The 18,313-nt window shown below is 42.8% G+C and overlaps 1 protein-coding gene across 1 annotated transcript in view; it reads left to right on the top strand.

Moving 5' to 3' along the window:
* Positions 1-18,313, top strand: part of TGFBR2 (transforming growth factor, beta receptor II (70/80kDa)) — a 29,719-nt gene that overhangs the window by 2,074 nt on the left and 9,332 nt on the right. Inside the window, exons 3-4 of the mRNA XM_010152007.1 lie at positions 11,854-12,653; positions 15,509-15,650. Of these exons, the coding sequence (XP_010150309.1) occupies positions 11,854-12,653; positions 15,509-15,650 (942 nt within the window). The remainder of the gene's footprint in view (positions 1-11,853; positions 12,654-15,508; positions 15,651-18,313) is intronic.

Here is an 18,313-nt window from a genome sequence, read left to right as displayed (position 1 = left end):
GTTAACTCTGTCATACCAATGGTCTTTGGAATTGCATTTTGTGAAGGAAAGTGTGTAGTGGCTGGAGCTGTATCGGTCTCTTCTGACTCTTGCAAAATCTCAACCTTTCTTTTCTGTGTTCAGAGAATATTTCTTCCTGCCAGGCTCTCTTCCTTTTGAAGTAAGTCTGATATTCAGCTCAAGACATTGCAGTTAGAAGTTGATGAATATAAAGACAAAAGCAAGATGGTTAGAATTGTTCTGTTGACATACCGAAAAGCAACATATGCTAATTACTTCATAAAATATGAACAAGGGGCAAATGCCATATTTAAGGTCTTGCCTCTTCTAGAAGACTGTATTGTCATAGAGTGGCATCTGTAGCAGGTACAACTGAGTAACTTGTTAGGATGTGAATTTGAATCAGCTTCTCTGTTATAACTGACCATCTGCATTTGTTTTGTGGTGGAAGTGAAGTATCTAGAAGGTTCCTTCACTGGTGGATGTGCTACCTTATACTTACTACGGCACAAGGGCATGTATGTGTGTTCATTTAAACCAGTGAGGTCTAAGTACAGACCAAATCGTAAGTGCATAACCTGTCCCCATTCTACCTCATGAATGCCTTATATAGACCGCTGCAGACACAGTGAAGGCTGTGTACAGTGCTGGTGGACATCATGCTGCATGCACACGTGTATGTGTGCATGCACACATCTCATTTTAATTTCTACCACCTGCTGGATCCCACAGTGATTCTTTGAGACTAAGCCAGGACTCTTCCAGGCAAATGTGAAGCCTCCTGTGGAGAACGTTGTGTATGCACTCTGCTAAATGAATACGGCACACAGAATCCATCCTTATCACCTGTAAGTTCCTTAGAAAAGGACATAATCAAATCCTCATTATCTGAGATAATGAAAAGTTGGGACACGTTCCTACTACTGGAAAACATGGTGCGTAACTGCACTGAGACACACAACTATGTGAGCAGCTTCTAGCTCTCACTTCCCAAACCTCCAAGAAGGCTAACTAGTTTAGGTTGTAAAACCACACCAGATCAGCCAAGAGCAAGCTAGAAAGTCTTTGGTTCCCTTGGTCCAGGCTGTCCATATATCCCTTCTTCCCTATCTGCTCCCTAAGCTTGATGTGAAGCCAGGCAACCTAACTGCTGATGCTTGTATGACCAACCTTTATTTGGGTGGGCTTTAAAGGAGTTGGAGTAAATACTGATATTGATGTGAGCGCAGGCGATGGTAGACCCAGAACCTAATTCTAATGGATTGCCTTGATTTTACTGAAGAGAATGTATTCCCAGTGAAATGATCTTATTGTGTCGGCTGCCCAGATTTTTTATACAAAGCGAACCACACCCTTGTGGATTTTGGCTATTTTTTTATAAGTTAGTCACATTATAACTGTTTCTCCTGGAGCTATGTAGCTGAATACAACTGCTGTGACAAATGTGTGTCTCTCGTGTATGTTTATGAAAACCGTTCTATAAATTCGACACCAGGTGCCTTCATTTCTGTCAACACTGCAGCCCCCCCTCACTTCCAGGGCAGCCTAAAAGGAGCTGTAATATAGATTGAAAGCCAGTCTTTTTATTCTAATTCCTTTCACTCTTTCAGGTAGAGCTTTCCTTCAAAGTCATGTGCTGTAAACACTCTAGGTGACTTGCTGAGCCGTGCATTCACATGTAGTAAGTGAATAATTACAAATAAAAATTCATGTAAAACTTCAAGTTTGTAATATTTCCAGTTCATTCACAAACACAAGCATTAACTCCAGTTTTTTGGGGTGGGGGTGTGGAGAATTCAGGCTTTGTCATTCCTTTTTTATTGTTGTGGATTACTATTTCTTTTAAATGAAAACAGCCCCTTTGGGTTGCTTGCCTGGTTAGCCATGGCAGGAAGACAAACGATTTTTACAGTATCAGACATGCGGTTTCCTGTCTGTGTTTAACTTTGAGCAGAACATCACAGCCAGCTGGTCCACGGCTCCTCCAGACAACTAGATAATAGCCTATAATAATTTTGCCTTTGGAATGACTGTCATCCAGATCTATTCCGTATATTGTTCTTGCCTTTTTTTTTTTTTCTCTCTACATTTCTTGTATACCAGAGCAAGATTTTTTTGCACATCCTGTTGTTTTAGAGAATGGGAAAAAAACTCGTCTAAAACAGCCTGATCAAAAAGTGATTGGACCCATTTATTAGCAGAAACTGAGACGATAGAAAAGATTGTAATTTTTCACCTGATAATCGCAGCCTTTCTTTTCAAGGTATCGGTGTTCTAGCTCTTCTTCCTCCTGGGTGCACATTTAAGACACACCAGATTTAGTTTGTTCCTGCTGTTTCTGTGGTAAGGAAGAAAATTGTGGGTAAGGCAACAAGTTCTAATTTCCACCAGAGGTTAGTCACTATGTTCCAGTGATTCACAGCTGAGCCGTTACTGCTTTTAGAAGAATTGGCTTACAGCACTGGTGGCTCGTATCAGTCTTGACTGTGAAGGGTAAACCTCCTGACTCCATTTTTAGACACAAACATCTAAAGGTTTTGGGTACTGGGAGGTGTTGTGACTCACCCAAGTGTGGCTTTTCAAATCAAATGCTTGTTTCTTCTATTGACTTTGGTTTAAATTGCCAATCCGCAAAATAAGGAAGGCACAGTCAGGCATGTGCCTAAACATGCCTGTCATTCTGCTGTGTCAGGGGGCTTCTGACCACGATTCAGATACCTGGCATATCAGGCCATGGGCAGCTGGTGGAAAATACTGAGTGCAGAATCAATCCAAACAATGTTCTGCAGTTCTTGGAGAAATAATATTTAGGAGACAGGTAGCCATTGCAAATCTGACTACTCTGTGTTTATTTTTTAATCCCTCTCTTTTTGCCAAACAAAATTGTGGGTGACTGGCAAGCAGCTTACACCCCTGTGGTGGAAAAATGCTTCTCACAGCAAAACTCAATGCCAGTCTGTTTTAACTATTATTTATTCAAATGTCTAATGTCAGTGTTACCAAAAGGCAAAGCCAGGAAGCAAAACCACTGGAAAAGATTAGCGAAAGTCAGGGAGAAACAAGCCTTGGCTGGCTAGAGGTTGGCTAGGTGGCAGACAGGGACCTGGTTCTGCTGTCATGGAACAGATGAGTGCAGGACTGGACTACCAGGGTTTTTTCCTCCCTGATGTCTAGCTGTGTCTGGCGAGTCTTCTGCATCTTGCTTTGTCGTCTTACGTTTTGACCTGTTGTGATGAACCAGGTCTATCTGTAGCTGTTTGCACAGTGCCAGGTCTCCCTTGGTGTTTGAGCAGCTTAGGTCCTCAGCCTTCCCTTCACCACACCATCTCTCAGCCTCTATTCATCATCTAGTGCAAGCATGACAAATGCCTAACAAAGTTGTTCTTTATTAACCATCCTAAGCTATTTGGCTGAGGTCAAGGCTGTTTACCCAAAGGAATCGAGTAGAACTGTGTTCTTTCCAGCTTCACATCTGATCCGTTCTCCATAGGCAGAGATGACACTCATTGTAGCCAAGGAAATGGGATACTTAGTTCATGACCTACCTGCTGGGCAGTAGAACTTCTTCCTGTTGTGCAGGCTCATTCAGACATGTTCATTCAGCGGCGTGCCAAAGGGTGACCCCAGCAGTGGGGACTGCAGACAGGAAAACAAATCCTTTAGGTACCGCTGTTGTTATATATAAAGTTGTTATCCTGGGCATCGAGTTCAAATCCAAGCAAAAATGCAGAGATCTCAAAATTTGGAAGCAGGATTTGCAGACCTGTTGCCCAGCCCTCTTTGGTTTAGAGTCATTCTAATAACTTACATGGTGATCGTTTTTCATCCTCGACTGTCTTGCCGTGCTATGCAGATCTCCATGCAACTTGCAGCTGGTTTGTTTGTTGGATGGTTCAGGTAGTCTCCTCATGTACTGAAAGGTGAAGTCATTATTTTGGGCATTCCCACCGCACCCGATCCTATTGTGGGAGAAACCTTTAGCAGCAACAATGTTATACAAGTTTTAACAATTGTCTGAATAATCCAAACTGTTGCCTTGAAATATCAAAACTTCAGTGATAGAGATGACTGGCAGGTCAGCAAGAGTTAATGAGAATAATGAAGCTAATTGGGGAAGGGTGTTGTGCTGCTAACAATCTTCACATTCATCCTGGTTTTACTAAGTTTGCAAATTGAGCATGTAAGAGACGTAAGTGTTTGATTAAACAATCGTGGCTGAGTCATTTGCCTGAACAAATTACAGCCTATGGATTTGCAGTGCATCGAGCGCTGTGACTGCTCACTGTGTACAGTTGTTACCTGGGAGATGTGGTATTGTTCTGCTGCCTGACCCACCGCAAGCATGCCTGCGCGATGCCTTGTCCTGTGCCTAGATCGCGGGAGATATGGATAATGTTTTAGAATTTCCTTAACTTGGTATCTCTCACTGGTCTCTAACGTGTCGCCCCTGTCTTTTCCTTTCTTTCTCTCCTCTTCCTCTCCTTACTAGAGTCAAAGCACTAGTGATTTTACTTGACCACATAGAAGGATCTCAGACTTAAGAGCAGACTTAAACCTGTGCACAAACAGCCGCCAGGCCGTAAATACTCATGTGATGAGCTGTCCAGTGCTCAAGGAACAGCAGAAGGGAGATGATTACAGCTGGACTGCTTCCAAGTGGATTTTAACAAAGGCTTTCATTAATCTGTTTTTCTGTTATCCAACTAACATGTTCAGAAGGTAACTGTCTTCCAGCTGCCCCATAAACGAGGTCAGTAGTATTACATAACGTTGCACAGGGCCTCTCATGGCTTGTGTATTGGCATTGTTCTCTATGTTTCCTCTTAGGTATTTGCAGTCACAGAGTCCCACCCAATGCCTGCAGCTGTATGTAACCAAAGGAGAGGCTGTCTAATACTGAATGTCTGATTCACTTAGTGGGATCTAAAGGAAATAGAATGGAAAGAGGCAAAAGAAGCCAAAATTTTGTTTTGCTCTGTATTATTTATATTGTTTGCTTCCTAGGAAAATAACCATGTAGAGCTCAGTTACAGATTTGTGTAAAAAACAAACTAGGAAGAGCTCTTCTGATCTGGTTGGCATATTTGTTACAATTTGCATCACTTGAGAGCTTAATAGGTGTGGGAATATGGCCAACCTTTTATCAGGTTGTCATGGAAGAGACTTTAATAATTACAGACAGAAACAAACTGTAACTAACACTGGCAACATAATATTTTGGGAAAGGTTGGAGGGGTGAAACTCAGGCTGAGAATAAAAATAGTGGTTAATGTGTGGCATCTGTTGGAACATATTGAAAGTGGAGAGATTGATTTGTTCCAGAAAACCACCAGCAAACAGCAGTAGACAGAGAGTTGTGTAGCTGAGGCATGTATCACAGAAACACAGTCACATCATACAAAGTTAGAATATGTTGGCTTTCATATGGCTGGGTAGGAAAGCTCAGCTACAAAGGTCAAAATGTGTGAGAGATGCCGTGTATACACAGTGAAGTGACCTGCTAGAATGGGAGAGATAAGAAGGGAATGCATCCAGGGGTGGGAGTTTTTAAACAAATGGGTGCTGTGCCAGCAAACCAAGGAATTGCACTTTCTACCCAGCAGTGAGGGAATAAACCAGCAACAAACTATTTCTTCTGTCTTAGAGCTTAAGACTTTCTTAACCCTCCTGTGTGCTGAATAGCATACTTGGTAATCAGTTGGAAAATGAAATTCTGTTTACAATAGATAAAATATCCATTACATCATTGCTGACCAGCCTTTTCACTGAAGTAAGGCACCCAGAGGCAATCAAGTTGCCTGCCTCCCACCTCCCCGACTAAGATGCAGCCATTCCTGTCAGGTGACGGCTGCATATGCGTTTACAACATGTAACACACATAACTGGGTCACATGACTAGGGATTTTCCCCGGGTATAACAGAGACGTCTCAAGTCCTGATCAGCCAGTCATGGGTAGTCATGTGCCAAGCTGCTGGCCCCCAGGGGAGAGCAGCAGTGAGTTTGCCACAGCTCTCCAGAACTACTCATACCGTTTCCTTACTACCTCTCAGGAAAACAGGTAGTTGGTGGCACTGGGGAATGGCCTGTAACGACCCTAAGGGCTGGGTCTGGTTTGCCAGCCATGTGCTGCCTGCCGAGCAACATGCAGTCTGGCAAATAACTAAAAGGTCAAGTGAAAGTGTTTCCATGCCTCTAAGCATCCTTATACCCCAAATTCTGAACCATGAGGATGGCAGTGCGTTAGGAAACTTTAGAAACAGGCTCTAGAGATGGCTTTACCTTGTCACTTCTATCAACTTTCACCCCTACATCAGGCCAGGCAGACCTGCCAACTACTAGAGCTAGTGTCTCTCCAGGAGGCTGCTGCAGCAGATACTGTGCTTTGGATACAAGGCAACATCCTCTTTAGACTAAAAGATGAAGACGTGCTGTTCAAACACAAGTTACTGGTTTTGACAGAATTGGTTTACCTAGTCCAAAAAAACTCTTGTCAAATTCAGGAACTGGCTTCAGGAATTTAATTTTCAGGAAAGTCTACAAGAAATGTCAAGGTTTATTTTCCACTGGATAGCAAGACAGAGTCCACTCTGGTTTTAAAATCTAGTAATCTTCATCTTCTGCCGTCAGGTGTTTCAGCGTAGACCTGAGGGAAGGGTGGAACTGATTTCCTGCCCCACAAAACTACTAAGTTTTTTTAAAAAAAATCTTCATCCCCAGCAAGGGTGGAAAATTATAATGTTTCCAAGAAACTGTCAAGATAAAAAAATCCAGGTTAGTTTGAGGTGCAGCATTTGAGTTTAATTATTTCTAAGTATTTTGTGTCAGAATCAACCGTTTTTCCTAAGAGAAAATGCTCCCCTCCCCTGTAAAAAAGCTCCCCACCCCCATCCACAAAGCTCAAAAAACAATGCCTGGAAAATTAGCAGACGTTTTTAAACATAACAGATCAATTTTTAGACCAATTTTTTCCTCAAGATAAGGGTTTCAGGCACAGGAATGTCAGAAGCAGAGTTTCTGTTTTGAAAATCAACGTTTCCCATCTAAAAATATTTTGCTGAAGATTTCCAGGTCATTTTAATTTTAAAAAGACCAAAATCAGGAAGGTACATGAGATGCTGAACTACAGAATTTCGTTGTCAGTTGAGGATTCTTCAGCAGAGATAAACTGTTACCCCAAACAGCTGCTCAAAGCAGAACTTCATTTCAGTGAAAAGGAAACAATTTATGGAATTAGTTTTCATCCAGAAAGTAGAGCTAAAGAGATGGGCAGACTTTTCCGTATTTTGTTGCCTAGTGTCTTGCCCAAAAATCAGTACGCACGTAAGGTTCAAACACATTTTGTGTGATTCCGAATAGTCAGAGATGAAAAGCTCTTCCCTGAGTCAAACAGAGCGGGACTTGAACTTGGAGCTCCAGTACCCCAGACTAGTCCCCTCAGTGGTTGGGGAGTCATCATTCACATCTCTTGCCAAATTGCAACATTTGAACAGAATTCTGTTTATGCAAAAACATTCAAAAAGTGCTAGTTTTCATTCCAGTGTGGAACTGAAACCAAACTTTGAAATCTCAGAATTGCTGCGAAAGGGAGTTGTCCCCCAGTTAGCTCAAAGGGCTGCTTTGTGTCTCAGGAGCTTGCAAAATTACTAGATCTCAGTCCCGGTTCTGGGCCCGTATTTTGTGACCGTGTGTTTTTGGGGGTTCTTAGGACATTAGACAAGCTGACAGTACATCAGTGTCGATATGATTGAGGTCAGTCCTGCCAATATCCGATGTATTCTTGCCCTGCTGTGAGGGTTTGACTAGCAGCTGAAGGGGCAGCAACAGCACCATACTAGTTCCATCAGGACCGCTGCGCATTTCTGCTGCCCTGTGCATTAAAGTGTGGGTCCTGATTCCATTGCCATTGTTTTACGTTTTGTTTCCAAAGTTCAGTGACACTGAAGTTCAATCAGGGGCGCCCAATCCACCCTGAAGAATTTGCAGGCAAAGCGCTGTTGTGCTTTGAAGCTTCCGGACTGAACAGGGGCTGCACAGTGTTTCCATTTTCCTTGGCACCTGAGCCCTATTCCCTAAAGGCTTAGGTAGTGTTAAGGGTTGTGCAGATGGCTTGTGCTTAGTTTAAACCGCATACAGGAAGCTTTCTTTTAGCTCAACTTCTCTATTGTTATGCGATATTAATAGGCTCTTTTGAAGCTTAAGAAAGGGCTGATTGCCTAAATAATAGTTCTGGGTGGGGAAAGTTATTTAGGAGAACTTTGCAAAACCTGAAAGACTGATCCATTTAACCATCTCCTTGCCTGCCTGTGCAGCCAGGTTTTGCTCATTCTGATGCTCAGAAAGAGGAAGCTGCAATCCCATTTTTGAAATTAGGGAGGTTGAGTCACATGTATTTATTTATAAGCAAATAAACATATTTATTCTTAGATTCCTCTAGTCAAGCCAGAAAATGTTGGCTAGCCACTATGCAAACATACAGATATGCTCTGAATTTTGATCCTGCCCTGACTTTGTACACAGATTCAACAGAGAAGTACCTGAACCTTTGCTGGAAGGGCCGATTTTGTTCTGCTCACATCAGCAGTCAAAGGCTGAAGTGTCTTGCTCCAGCCAACCCTCAGTGCCACCGGCTCTTTGCTGCTGCTGTCCCCTTTAATTCTGCTGGCAGGCAGCACAGTCCCCTTCTTTCAAGCTCAGGGTTCAGCCTTGACAGCCCTGACACCCAGCTCTCCCTGTTGAGTGCTCATTCTTGCACTTCCCAAGCCTTGAGTGGGACTTGTGTAGTGTCTTAAAAACTGAAAATGAGCTCTACGTCCCTGCTGCTTTAGATGGGGGTGTGCAGCCGTATGCTTTTTCACCTCTTGCCTCCCTGCTTACTCCAAGGGATGGTGGCAAAGAGGATGTGTCACTTTGCAGCAGGGGCACAGGATGATACAGTGCTCACAGGAATTGCCCAAACTGCTCAGCTGCTGCTTTGATTAAATTTTTTTTCATTCCTTTTTTCAAGTGACATTTGCAACATCAACAGAAATTCCCCTGCACCACAAACTGAGCTTTCTCTCATGCAAAAAGAGGAAGAGCCAAAGGGGCTGTGAAGTCTGCTGGAGATTTCTCAGCTGTAGGCCAAAATAATACAGACTGCTCTAGGGCGTTATGGGAATCATCGCAGACCCTCAGACAGGTACCCATAACAGTCAAGGAGTGGCAGCTTTGGGTGAGTTTCTTCTCAGTTAGAGCTGAACATGCACTCAACTGCCTCTAACTGCTTAGACTCATGGGGAGAAATATAAAAGATAACTAATACATCTTGGGGCTTTTCTCTCTCATTTAGACAGGTATTTGTATTTCAAATATCTGGGCTACATATTGCAGCTCTGTGGCAAATAGAAGTGGCTTAAAGCACCCTAAAGAAGTTTCTTCGTTAAAAAGTACACTGTACGATATAGATGACGTATTACTCAGTTCCAAGAGGAGAGTCCAGACTTTAAGCATGCTTTCCTGTGGTCAAGAAAAGAAAAACCAGAACCCCAAACCTTCATCAAAAGTATTTTCTCTGACTGTAAAGTTCATAGTTGCATTTATGTAGTTGCTGCCTACTTGCAGGCGAAACTCCGAAACAGCCATCCCACAGCTAGTCAGTTCTCTTCCACCAGGGTGTTTCCCAAGTTCTTTATAAAGCAGATTTTCTGAGAGCAAAGAATGCACATGGGAATAAGCAATGCAAATCTCCTGTTTACTGACAGTGACATTGGACTTTCTAAATATATTCCTCCAGTAAGGGCCAAAAGAACTCATGGGGTTTTTTCCCTCTTAAACATGTTGAGAAGCAGAAGGGGTGTCTGTAATCTGATGAGCTTTTAAAGGGGTCTTTTTCTTTAAAAGTTTGAAATGTACTATCATTTTGTTGCCAAGGGATATCACTTGAGAATAAGGATTTGTGGCTTGCATAGGTGTGGAAGAGGGATTGGTTTAAAAGATTCTTCTGCATAAATGAAGGAAATGCATTCTTTGTAGGTGCTGCTAGTGAGCACTACTGACCTGTGCTAGCTGGGAATGTCAGTGCTAGAAAGGCACTTCCTCTTCCTTGAAACCCTGTGAGAGAGGCTAGGATTGAATTACCTCCTCTACATCTGGTTGATGAACCTTTCACACAGAGGAAGCGCATCCTGGTTCAGGATTCAGGCCTTCTTCCAAATAAAGGCGGCTATACTCTTCAGATGTCCCGTCACCTGCTGTTTGAATAGCTGATGGCTCCTGCTGCTTGCCAGCTAACTGTGTTTCCAATGGAAAAGTGATGATATGTGAAATTTGAGGGTCAGAGGTATTGCTTGTTCTAAATGTAAGCTCTACCCCGACCCATTTCAGCATTGCTTACCTTCATTTTGAGAAGCACAGAGATGGGGAAACTGAGGTTAGTGGCTAACATGGTGGCAACTTCAGAGTTTATGAAACTTGTATTTTTCTTATTGACTTATTTGGCCCGATACACAGATCCTGAGCCAGTGACATTGCTGTGTCTGCCAGAGCATCATGCTGCCAACACGAGCCGCTTGCTTAACTCTGGTTGCAGCTTTTATTGTAGTCCATTCAGGTTAGACTCCCAGGGCTTCTTCCAATCAATCCCCTCCATCATGGAAATGTAATATAGTAAGTTTGATCTGCCCTCCATCATGGAAATGTAATATAGCACGTTTGCTCTCACTCAAAGGAAGAAATAGACTGGGAGAGTACATTTCTGTGTGTCCAATCTAATCAGGTTCAGATAAACTCTGACCCTCCTTCCTCAATCTGTTTTCAGAATACAAGTGTTCTCTTCTAAACTGTTTACCTTTCTTAAAAAATACCCCAAAGTGAACCAGAAGGGTCACATCTAAAGGTGATAGGGCAGCTCTTGCATCTCGAATAATGTTCTGTATCATTCCCAGAACATCTCCCCGCTTTAGAATATGTCTCTAATGTTCTTCTGTTCCCTATCTCTGTATGTTCCACCTATGTATATGTTAGTGTATGGACTGTACCAGCTAAGGAGTTTGGAGTGAACCATCAACCACTTTACAACAGGCCAGCCAGTGTACAGTCAGCAAGTGACACACCGAGGATGTTTTCTGTTTCATAAATCCATGGAAAAAAATACATGGCGGGGGGTGTCAGTTCTCAGGTGTGTCATACATGCCTGCAGGATTGAAACACCTGTGTACATGCAGGTGTTTGAATTTGGTCTAACAACTCTCTTTCACATACATCGAAGTATGAGAATGAGTTTTGGTTTTCAGATATGTATGTAGGCATATATATTGTGCCTGTGTATTAGCCTGCAGTAGTTTTGTGGACAGGCTTCCTGAAGATGTCTTTGCATGGATCCAACTGAAATATACTGGAACTGGAGCAATAACTAGACAAATGGGAATTCACATGCTACATTGTCTATTTATTTATCAATCCAGTTCTTAGAAAAATTAATGTGTTCCAGTAATTACTGGTTAAAGGGGAAAATTGGTCAAGAACACATCGACAGAGTAAATGCAAGAGACTTTGGCTATTGCACTCAGAAAAGTGAAGGATTCATCCCTAATGTATTCAGAGCCTGAGAGAAGAACAAAGCTATTCAATTACATTAGGTCCTTGCTCGTTCAGTTTTGGCTTTTTGTAAGATAAGCAGACAGGGAAGTCCTGGTAAGTGGAGGCCTATTTCCAAAACAACGTTTTGAGGTAAGAAAGCAGTGATAATTTTTATTATTTACTGTTAGTGGAGGAGATCATGTATTGCATTCTTGATAAAAATTGTTGACAGCCTCCTGTATACATAAAGCTATTATATCATTTAATGTATGCCCTCCTTCTGTTCTTTTTTACAGATGACCCTCATAAGCCAGAGGAGAAAGATGAAATTTCCAAAGTCACAATCATAAGTCTTGTCCCATTACTGGTGATTTCTGTGGCTGTGATTGTTATCTTTTATGCCTACCGCACTCATAAGAAGAGAAAGCTCAACAAGGCATGGGAGAAGAATGTTAAGCCCCGAAAACATAAGGATTGCAGTGATGTTTGTGCCATTATGTTGGACGATGACCGCTCAGACATCAGCTCTACCTGTGCCAACAACATCAACCACAACACAGAATTGCTGCCCATTGAGTTGGATATCGTTGTTGGCAAAGGAAGGTTTGCTGAAGTGTATAAAGCCAAATTGAAGCAAAACACGTCAGAGCAGTATGAAACTGTGGCAGTCAAGATTTTCCCCTATGAAGAATATGCTTCCTGGAAAACTGAAAAAGACATTTTTTCAGATGTAAATCTCAAGCACGAGAACATCCTGCAGTTCTTGACAGCAGAGGAGCGTAAGACAGATCTTGGTAAACAATACTGGTTGATCACTGCCTTCCATGCCAGAGGAAACTTGCAGGAATATCTCACACGGCACATTATCAGCTGGGAGGACCTCTGGAAACTGGGTGGGTCCTTGGCCCGAGGGATTGCCCATCTGCATAGTGATCACACACCATGTGGTCGCCCCAAAACTCCTATCGTGCACAGAGACCTAAAGAGTTCCAACATTCTGGTGAAAAATGATTTAACCTGCTGTCTCTGTGACTTTGGGTTGTCCCTGAGACTGGACCCTTCTCTGTCTGTGGATGACTTGGCTAACAGCGGGCAGGTAAGTTAAGAGTTTGAAGAGGGGAGTGAGTGTTGTACCAGTTGGTGTGTCAGTTCCTGGGGTGAAAAGAGGAACAATTCTATCTTGCCATATTTACTTAAAATTTTTTAAAAATTCAAGTGACAGTATTTATAAACAATTAATATGTATGAGTATAAATGACAGCTAGTGTCATTCTCTGTGATGAAAAAGATGGTGTGAAGTGGTTCCACTTCAAGCTCCACCTTGTTTCTTCTGGGCACACAAGCACCACCCATTCAAAGTCCTCAACATGTCAACTTTGCTAAAGGGGTATTGCCCCAGAATTTTCATTCTGCATGATTTTTAAACTTTATCCTTTGACTCAAACCTTTCCTACCAGGAGGTCCAATCATTGAAGGTATATAATGGAGCTGACCCAAATCTTAAATCAAGAAAATCTTCCTATGAAATAGATAAAAAGGTGTCAGTATTTTACCATTTTTCTGGTCAGCATTAGTAGTCAAGGCAAATTATTGGAGTTACAAAGCTGCCTTCTTTCCCAGCTACCCAACTACTTTCCATATCATGCAGATGTAGTCATTATTGACCATACGATACCAGTGCCCTCACTCACTGGCTGGAAACCGTCTTTTTCCCTATTAGAACCTTTGCAGTCTTTTCAGTTTGGCCACCCATGATGTTTAATATTTGGAGACCTTACTTAAAGTGAGTACATAAATCTGGACCTTTGTCCCATTGTGTTCAAAGGATTGGTGGGTGCTAGCAAGGCCAGCAGTTCCTCACCTCAATACCATCAGCAACCTTCTAACAGATGGTCTCCCTATTAGATAAAGAGGGGTATCTTCTCCCTCTCTGACTAACGTACCTCAGGGCACAAAGCATCCCTCAACAGCCTGAAAGAAATGTAAATAAAAAAGATCCAAGAGTCACAAAAATTATAATGTACCACAGGAAGAGAGATGGTCCCTCACTAGAAGTTTTGGAGAAGCAACAACTGAAACCAGTCTGGTCTTTGTAAAAAGAAACCATATCCAGACTCCAGAGGGGCAACCAACTCTGAATTGCTGGAGTTTAGATACCTAAAATGCCTCTGAGACTCAGGGCTCAGATTTCCGCAAGATAGCTAAAGAGTATCTTTTTTGACCCGAAGATCTAATAATCTAAACACAGATAAAGGGACACAAGCAGTATGGGGCAGATGATAAATCCTAAGCAGGATGGAAATAGGTTGATTTGATACTGTTCTTCACGTAATTTTAAATTTTGTCTGCATTTCCCACTGTACTTTTTGTTGTAGGGCTTGATCCTTCATTGTCCAGCAAACCTGCAGACTAATTTTCACTGCTGCAAAGAGTGTGAAATGCCAGGCCAGATCAGCACTTTGTGACAGTGTTAACAATCTGTATTTAGGCACCGCTAACTCTTGTTAAGATCAGCAGCATCTGGGGTATGGGACTGTGGGCCATAGTGTACAGATAACCCTTCTTAAACTTTAGATGGGATCTGTTTGGGAAATAAATTGTGTGTTGGAGAACAGATGGGGGATAGGAGCAGCCTCTGCTGCAGAGTTTCCATACATCCATGTTCTGGGGGGAGGGAGATGCTGGCCAACTCATTGGTGCTGAGACATGATTGTCCCAAGTACCCGTTCAGCGTATGGCTGTTGCTCACATGCTTGGCCTTAAATTTATCACAGAGTCCACGAGTAGGGAATTTAACTCTGGGACTGATCACACAGGGATTTTTCTGCCCTCTGTTTCCTTCCTGCTGTCTTCTTACAGTGCACTGCACTTTTTGTGGCACGTCTTCCCATTTGCCCTGAGCCCGCGGTGATAAGACGTGTTTATAGAAGCTTGTAAAACGAATGTCGTAGGGCTCTCCCAGGGACCGTACTTGCACTATGTGGCCGCCTGCAACTGCAGACCCTGTAACTGAAATGATCTTTTGCGATCCTGCTTGCTGCTGGGCTTTGGAGTGATTGCTGTAGTGCAGTCTAACAAATAGCTCATTTGACTCACAGGTACTAGTGCATCACCCACCTGTGCTTGTTCATCTTTGCAATTAAGCAGCCTCCAATTTAACGCTATCTTTGCCAGACCAAAGACAGCTTCTATTTGCAGTTTTTTGAGGAGGACAAATTTTTTATACCTACCCTGTGAAGAGTTTGTCATATCAGAGCAACTGTTGAGTGATCCAAAAATTTCTTCCTTAAATCCTTTCTTGTGATAAAAAGAGACATTTAAACTTTGCCTTCTGTAATGTGAGGTCATAGATATCTGCAAAGTTGCTAAAATCATTGCTGAAAATTGCTCAGTGTGAATAAAGTTTATGAGAACAGCTTTTCAAACAAAGGGACCGATTTTTGGTTTCAGTTCAAATGTGTGCTTCTGCATTCAGTATTTGTGTATTTGCTTTCTTCTGCCAGGCCCACATTTACCACTTTCCTTTTAAGCCTACCATGAAAAGAAACAGCTAACACTGTAATATGCAGCCTAAAAGAACACAGGGTGTTTCTTGCTCATCTGAAAGACACTCGGCCAGCGGCAATTGCTTCAGGCCCAAAGGGCAGAGTTTATCTGTGAACAGCCAAAGAGTGAGAAAGCTTGTCAGTGTCAAAATTATTTGCTTAAGGAACTAAAAAGGGCTGCTTATTTTTTTTTCTTAACCAAGGGAGGTGCAAGTAAGTTGGTAGTCAGGACAATGCCAGATTCCCTTGGCAACAGAAAATACCACCTGTGCCAAGTATGGCCTGAATTTTTGGATACATGTCAGATGGCACTGTTTCTGTGAAAGCTGAAGTTAAATCGCAGCAGAATTCAAAACATGAACTGCAATTGCAGCTCCTGAGCTCTCCCCAATCTCCTCTCCTGTAGGTTGGCACAGCAAGGTACATGGCCCCTGAGGTTCTGGAGTCCAGGATGAACCTGGAGAACGTGGAGTCCTTCAAACAAACAGACGTGTACTCCATGGCTTTGGTCCTCTGGGAAATGACGTCTCGCTGTAATGCTGTCGGAGGTAAGTGTCGTCAGTTTTCTCCTCTCTAAAAGTCTCTTTGGACAGACATGCTTCTGTGGTCGCCTGGGGAGGGGATGATTCTTTTTAACTCTCACCAATTTCTCTAGTGTACTAGAGAAATGCTGTAAATTAACAGGCCTTTGGTAGTATGAGATGCACATGCACATGAGCAGGCTTGAAGGTGAAGCACCTGAGAGCATGAGAAAATTGGTTCTCACTTAGTGTAAGGATAAATCTGCTTTTAGTAGACAGCTTTTAAAGATAATTAATGTCTGATTTTTCCTATAACATCTTGAGTAGCCATGGATTGATCCAGTTTGGTTGACCTCACCCAAAAAGGTTGGAAACATAAGATAATTTGAAATATTAAGGCCAGGAAGTGATAACTGCTTCCCATTTACTTTCATGGAATGTTAATTCTGAAACCTAATGAGGGCCAGATAAGTGTCACATTTACTAATTGATCTTTTCAGTAAGAGGCATCATAGTGATATAGAAACCTATCTTCTTTCCCCAAATACCCAGCTGCAGCTCATCAAGTTTTTGTGATGCTGCAAGTGATCATCCATATGAGAAATCAAGGGATGTTTATTGTATGAAGTGCAGTAACAGAATAAAAATTATTAGAACTGACTGACAGAACAGCTCTGGGAAGAGCTGTTGTGCTTGTTCATATTCAGAGTTTGTTCACTGAAACAAAATCTCCATTTCTTCTTTGCCTAAAGTTGACCCAGAATTCCCAGTGTGCAGCAGGGATATGTGGTAGAACTCAGAAAACTTGCTGTTGAGATATCTGCATTGCACATTGCCATGTTTGAAGATTTTCACCTTAACTTCAGGGACAAAATGAGACTAAGTTACATATTAAATTCTTCAGTCTGCTGGTATCGTCTGACATTCATTGTAACAAAAACTCCTGCACAGTCCAGGGCGCTCACAAGCAGTCTAAGGAGTGGGGCTGTAAAAGGTAACAGTAGATATGCAACTATGATTAGATGTGTTACTCTTCTTCCAAAACGACAGAAGCTGCCTTTTCACAGGACTTGGCAGGGTTGCATCTTGGAGGGCTGACACAGAGGCAGGACAATATTGCAAGCTGCAGCAGCACAGTATGGGGAACACAGTGTGCAGGAGGGAAACCAGTGTCCCAAGGGAAGATGTGCATAGCTGCTCCTTGTTTCTCTACTAACAGCCGTGGGATACCACAAGGATGTCCATCGAGATCTCTGAAGCTACTCTGCACAGTAGCAGCTTGGCTGCATCATGGTGTCTGCGTGCAGGTGGGAGGAATGCCTTCACCTCAGCCTCCTCCTGTGTCTGACCAGTATTTGGTCTTTCTGGGTGGGCTAGACTGTGGGAAACAGATTTGCCCCTGTTTGCACCCTGCTGGGAAGGCTACAGAGCAAGTATGTGTGCAAACAGCCAGTGCTAGCATAAAAGCATGAAAAAAAATTCGTTTCTAGTCAAACATTTCAGGGAAAAAAACATTTGGGGCTTCAGGAACTGAACCTTAGTCTGGTATATTCCAAGGCAAATCGATCCACATTTAACTGTCGTGGTCATGCCTGTTTCTAAATGCTTTTGGCACAACCTCAGCCTTTTGTTAGCACTTTGTAAATGTGGATGAAGAGATTTAAATCCCAAGAAAAGGATCTTTGCCCTGTCTCTTTAGCTCTTTCTGTTTCTTGCATTTAGGAACTCACCTTATTAATATAAATATGAGCTGTTCACTGTGGAGTCTTTTATCTTTGCTGATGCCCGAGTCTCTTCCTGTTCATAGTTGCTGAGTACAGCAAAATGGAGATTGTGGCAAAAGCAAGCCTTATTGCTGCTGCTCTCAGAAGGCAACTGCTTAAAAGAGGATATAAAGGGAGTTTCATAAGGAAGGAAAATCACCAGCGTGTTTAGCTAGAAGAGACTGACCCATTGTAACCTTGAGAAGAAAAGCTGAAGTCATTTCAGGAAAAGGAAAGATTTCTCTGGCCCAGCATCCCCTTTGCTTTCAAGGTGAAGCTTAACCCCCACCCTCATCTTGATTTTCCCTATTCATTTAACCTCCTCAGTCATCCTCATCTCCAGAAACACGTGTCTTGAATTTCGTTTCCCTGTTTCAGTCATCTTTCTGGGGGCTGAAGTCCTCAGCAAAACCACAGGAGTAACTTGGGCAGATCTGGTGGGGGTGGAACTTGGGCTTAGTGTCTCCATTCCGAGCAGTTAAATACAAGTCCCAGGAGGTAGCTCCCTTGACTTGTCACTGGTAGTGAGCTGCAGCAGCATGGCACAGTTTCTCTCATTTCCTCCTTAGATGTTTCCCCTGGTTCGTGCAGTCTGGCTATCTTTGCAACCAGCTGGTGAAATACCCTTACAGTGATTCATGACTACAGCTCCCCCTCTGCTTTCTCTCTCCATCTGTCACTCATGCAACTCTTCTCTCTTCGCAGCCTTCCTGAGGAGCTGCCTCCGCTCACGCAAACCCCTCTTTTCTTCCCAGACTGCTAGGCACTGAGAGAAATAACCGTGTGTATAAGCCAGAGTAGGCTGACCTGATTGCAGCCAGCCTTTCCAAAGGAGCCTGAAAGACGTAGGCTTTGCTTTGCAGGGCAGGATTGACCGTGGTGTCAGCTCCCTGTCACTAGAGAAACCCGTGGTGGTTTAGAGAGCAG

Source organism: Eurypyga helias, unplaced genomic scaffold, assembly GCF_000690775.1.
Source record: "Eurypyga helias isolate BGI_N326 unplaced genomic scaffold, ASM69077v1 scaffold33625, whole genome shotgun sequence".
Classification (NCBI taxonomy): domain Eukaryota; kingdom Metazoa; phylum Chordata; class Aves; order Eurypygiformes; family Eurypygidae; genus Eurypyga; species Eurypyga helias.
Note: the sequence above shows the minus strand (reverse complement) of the source record. Positions and strands in the feature narration are given on the sequence as shown.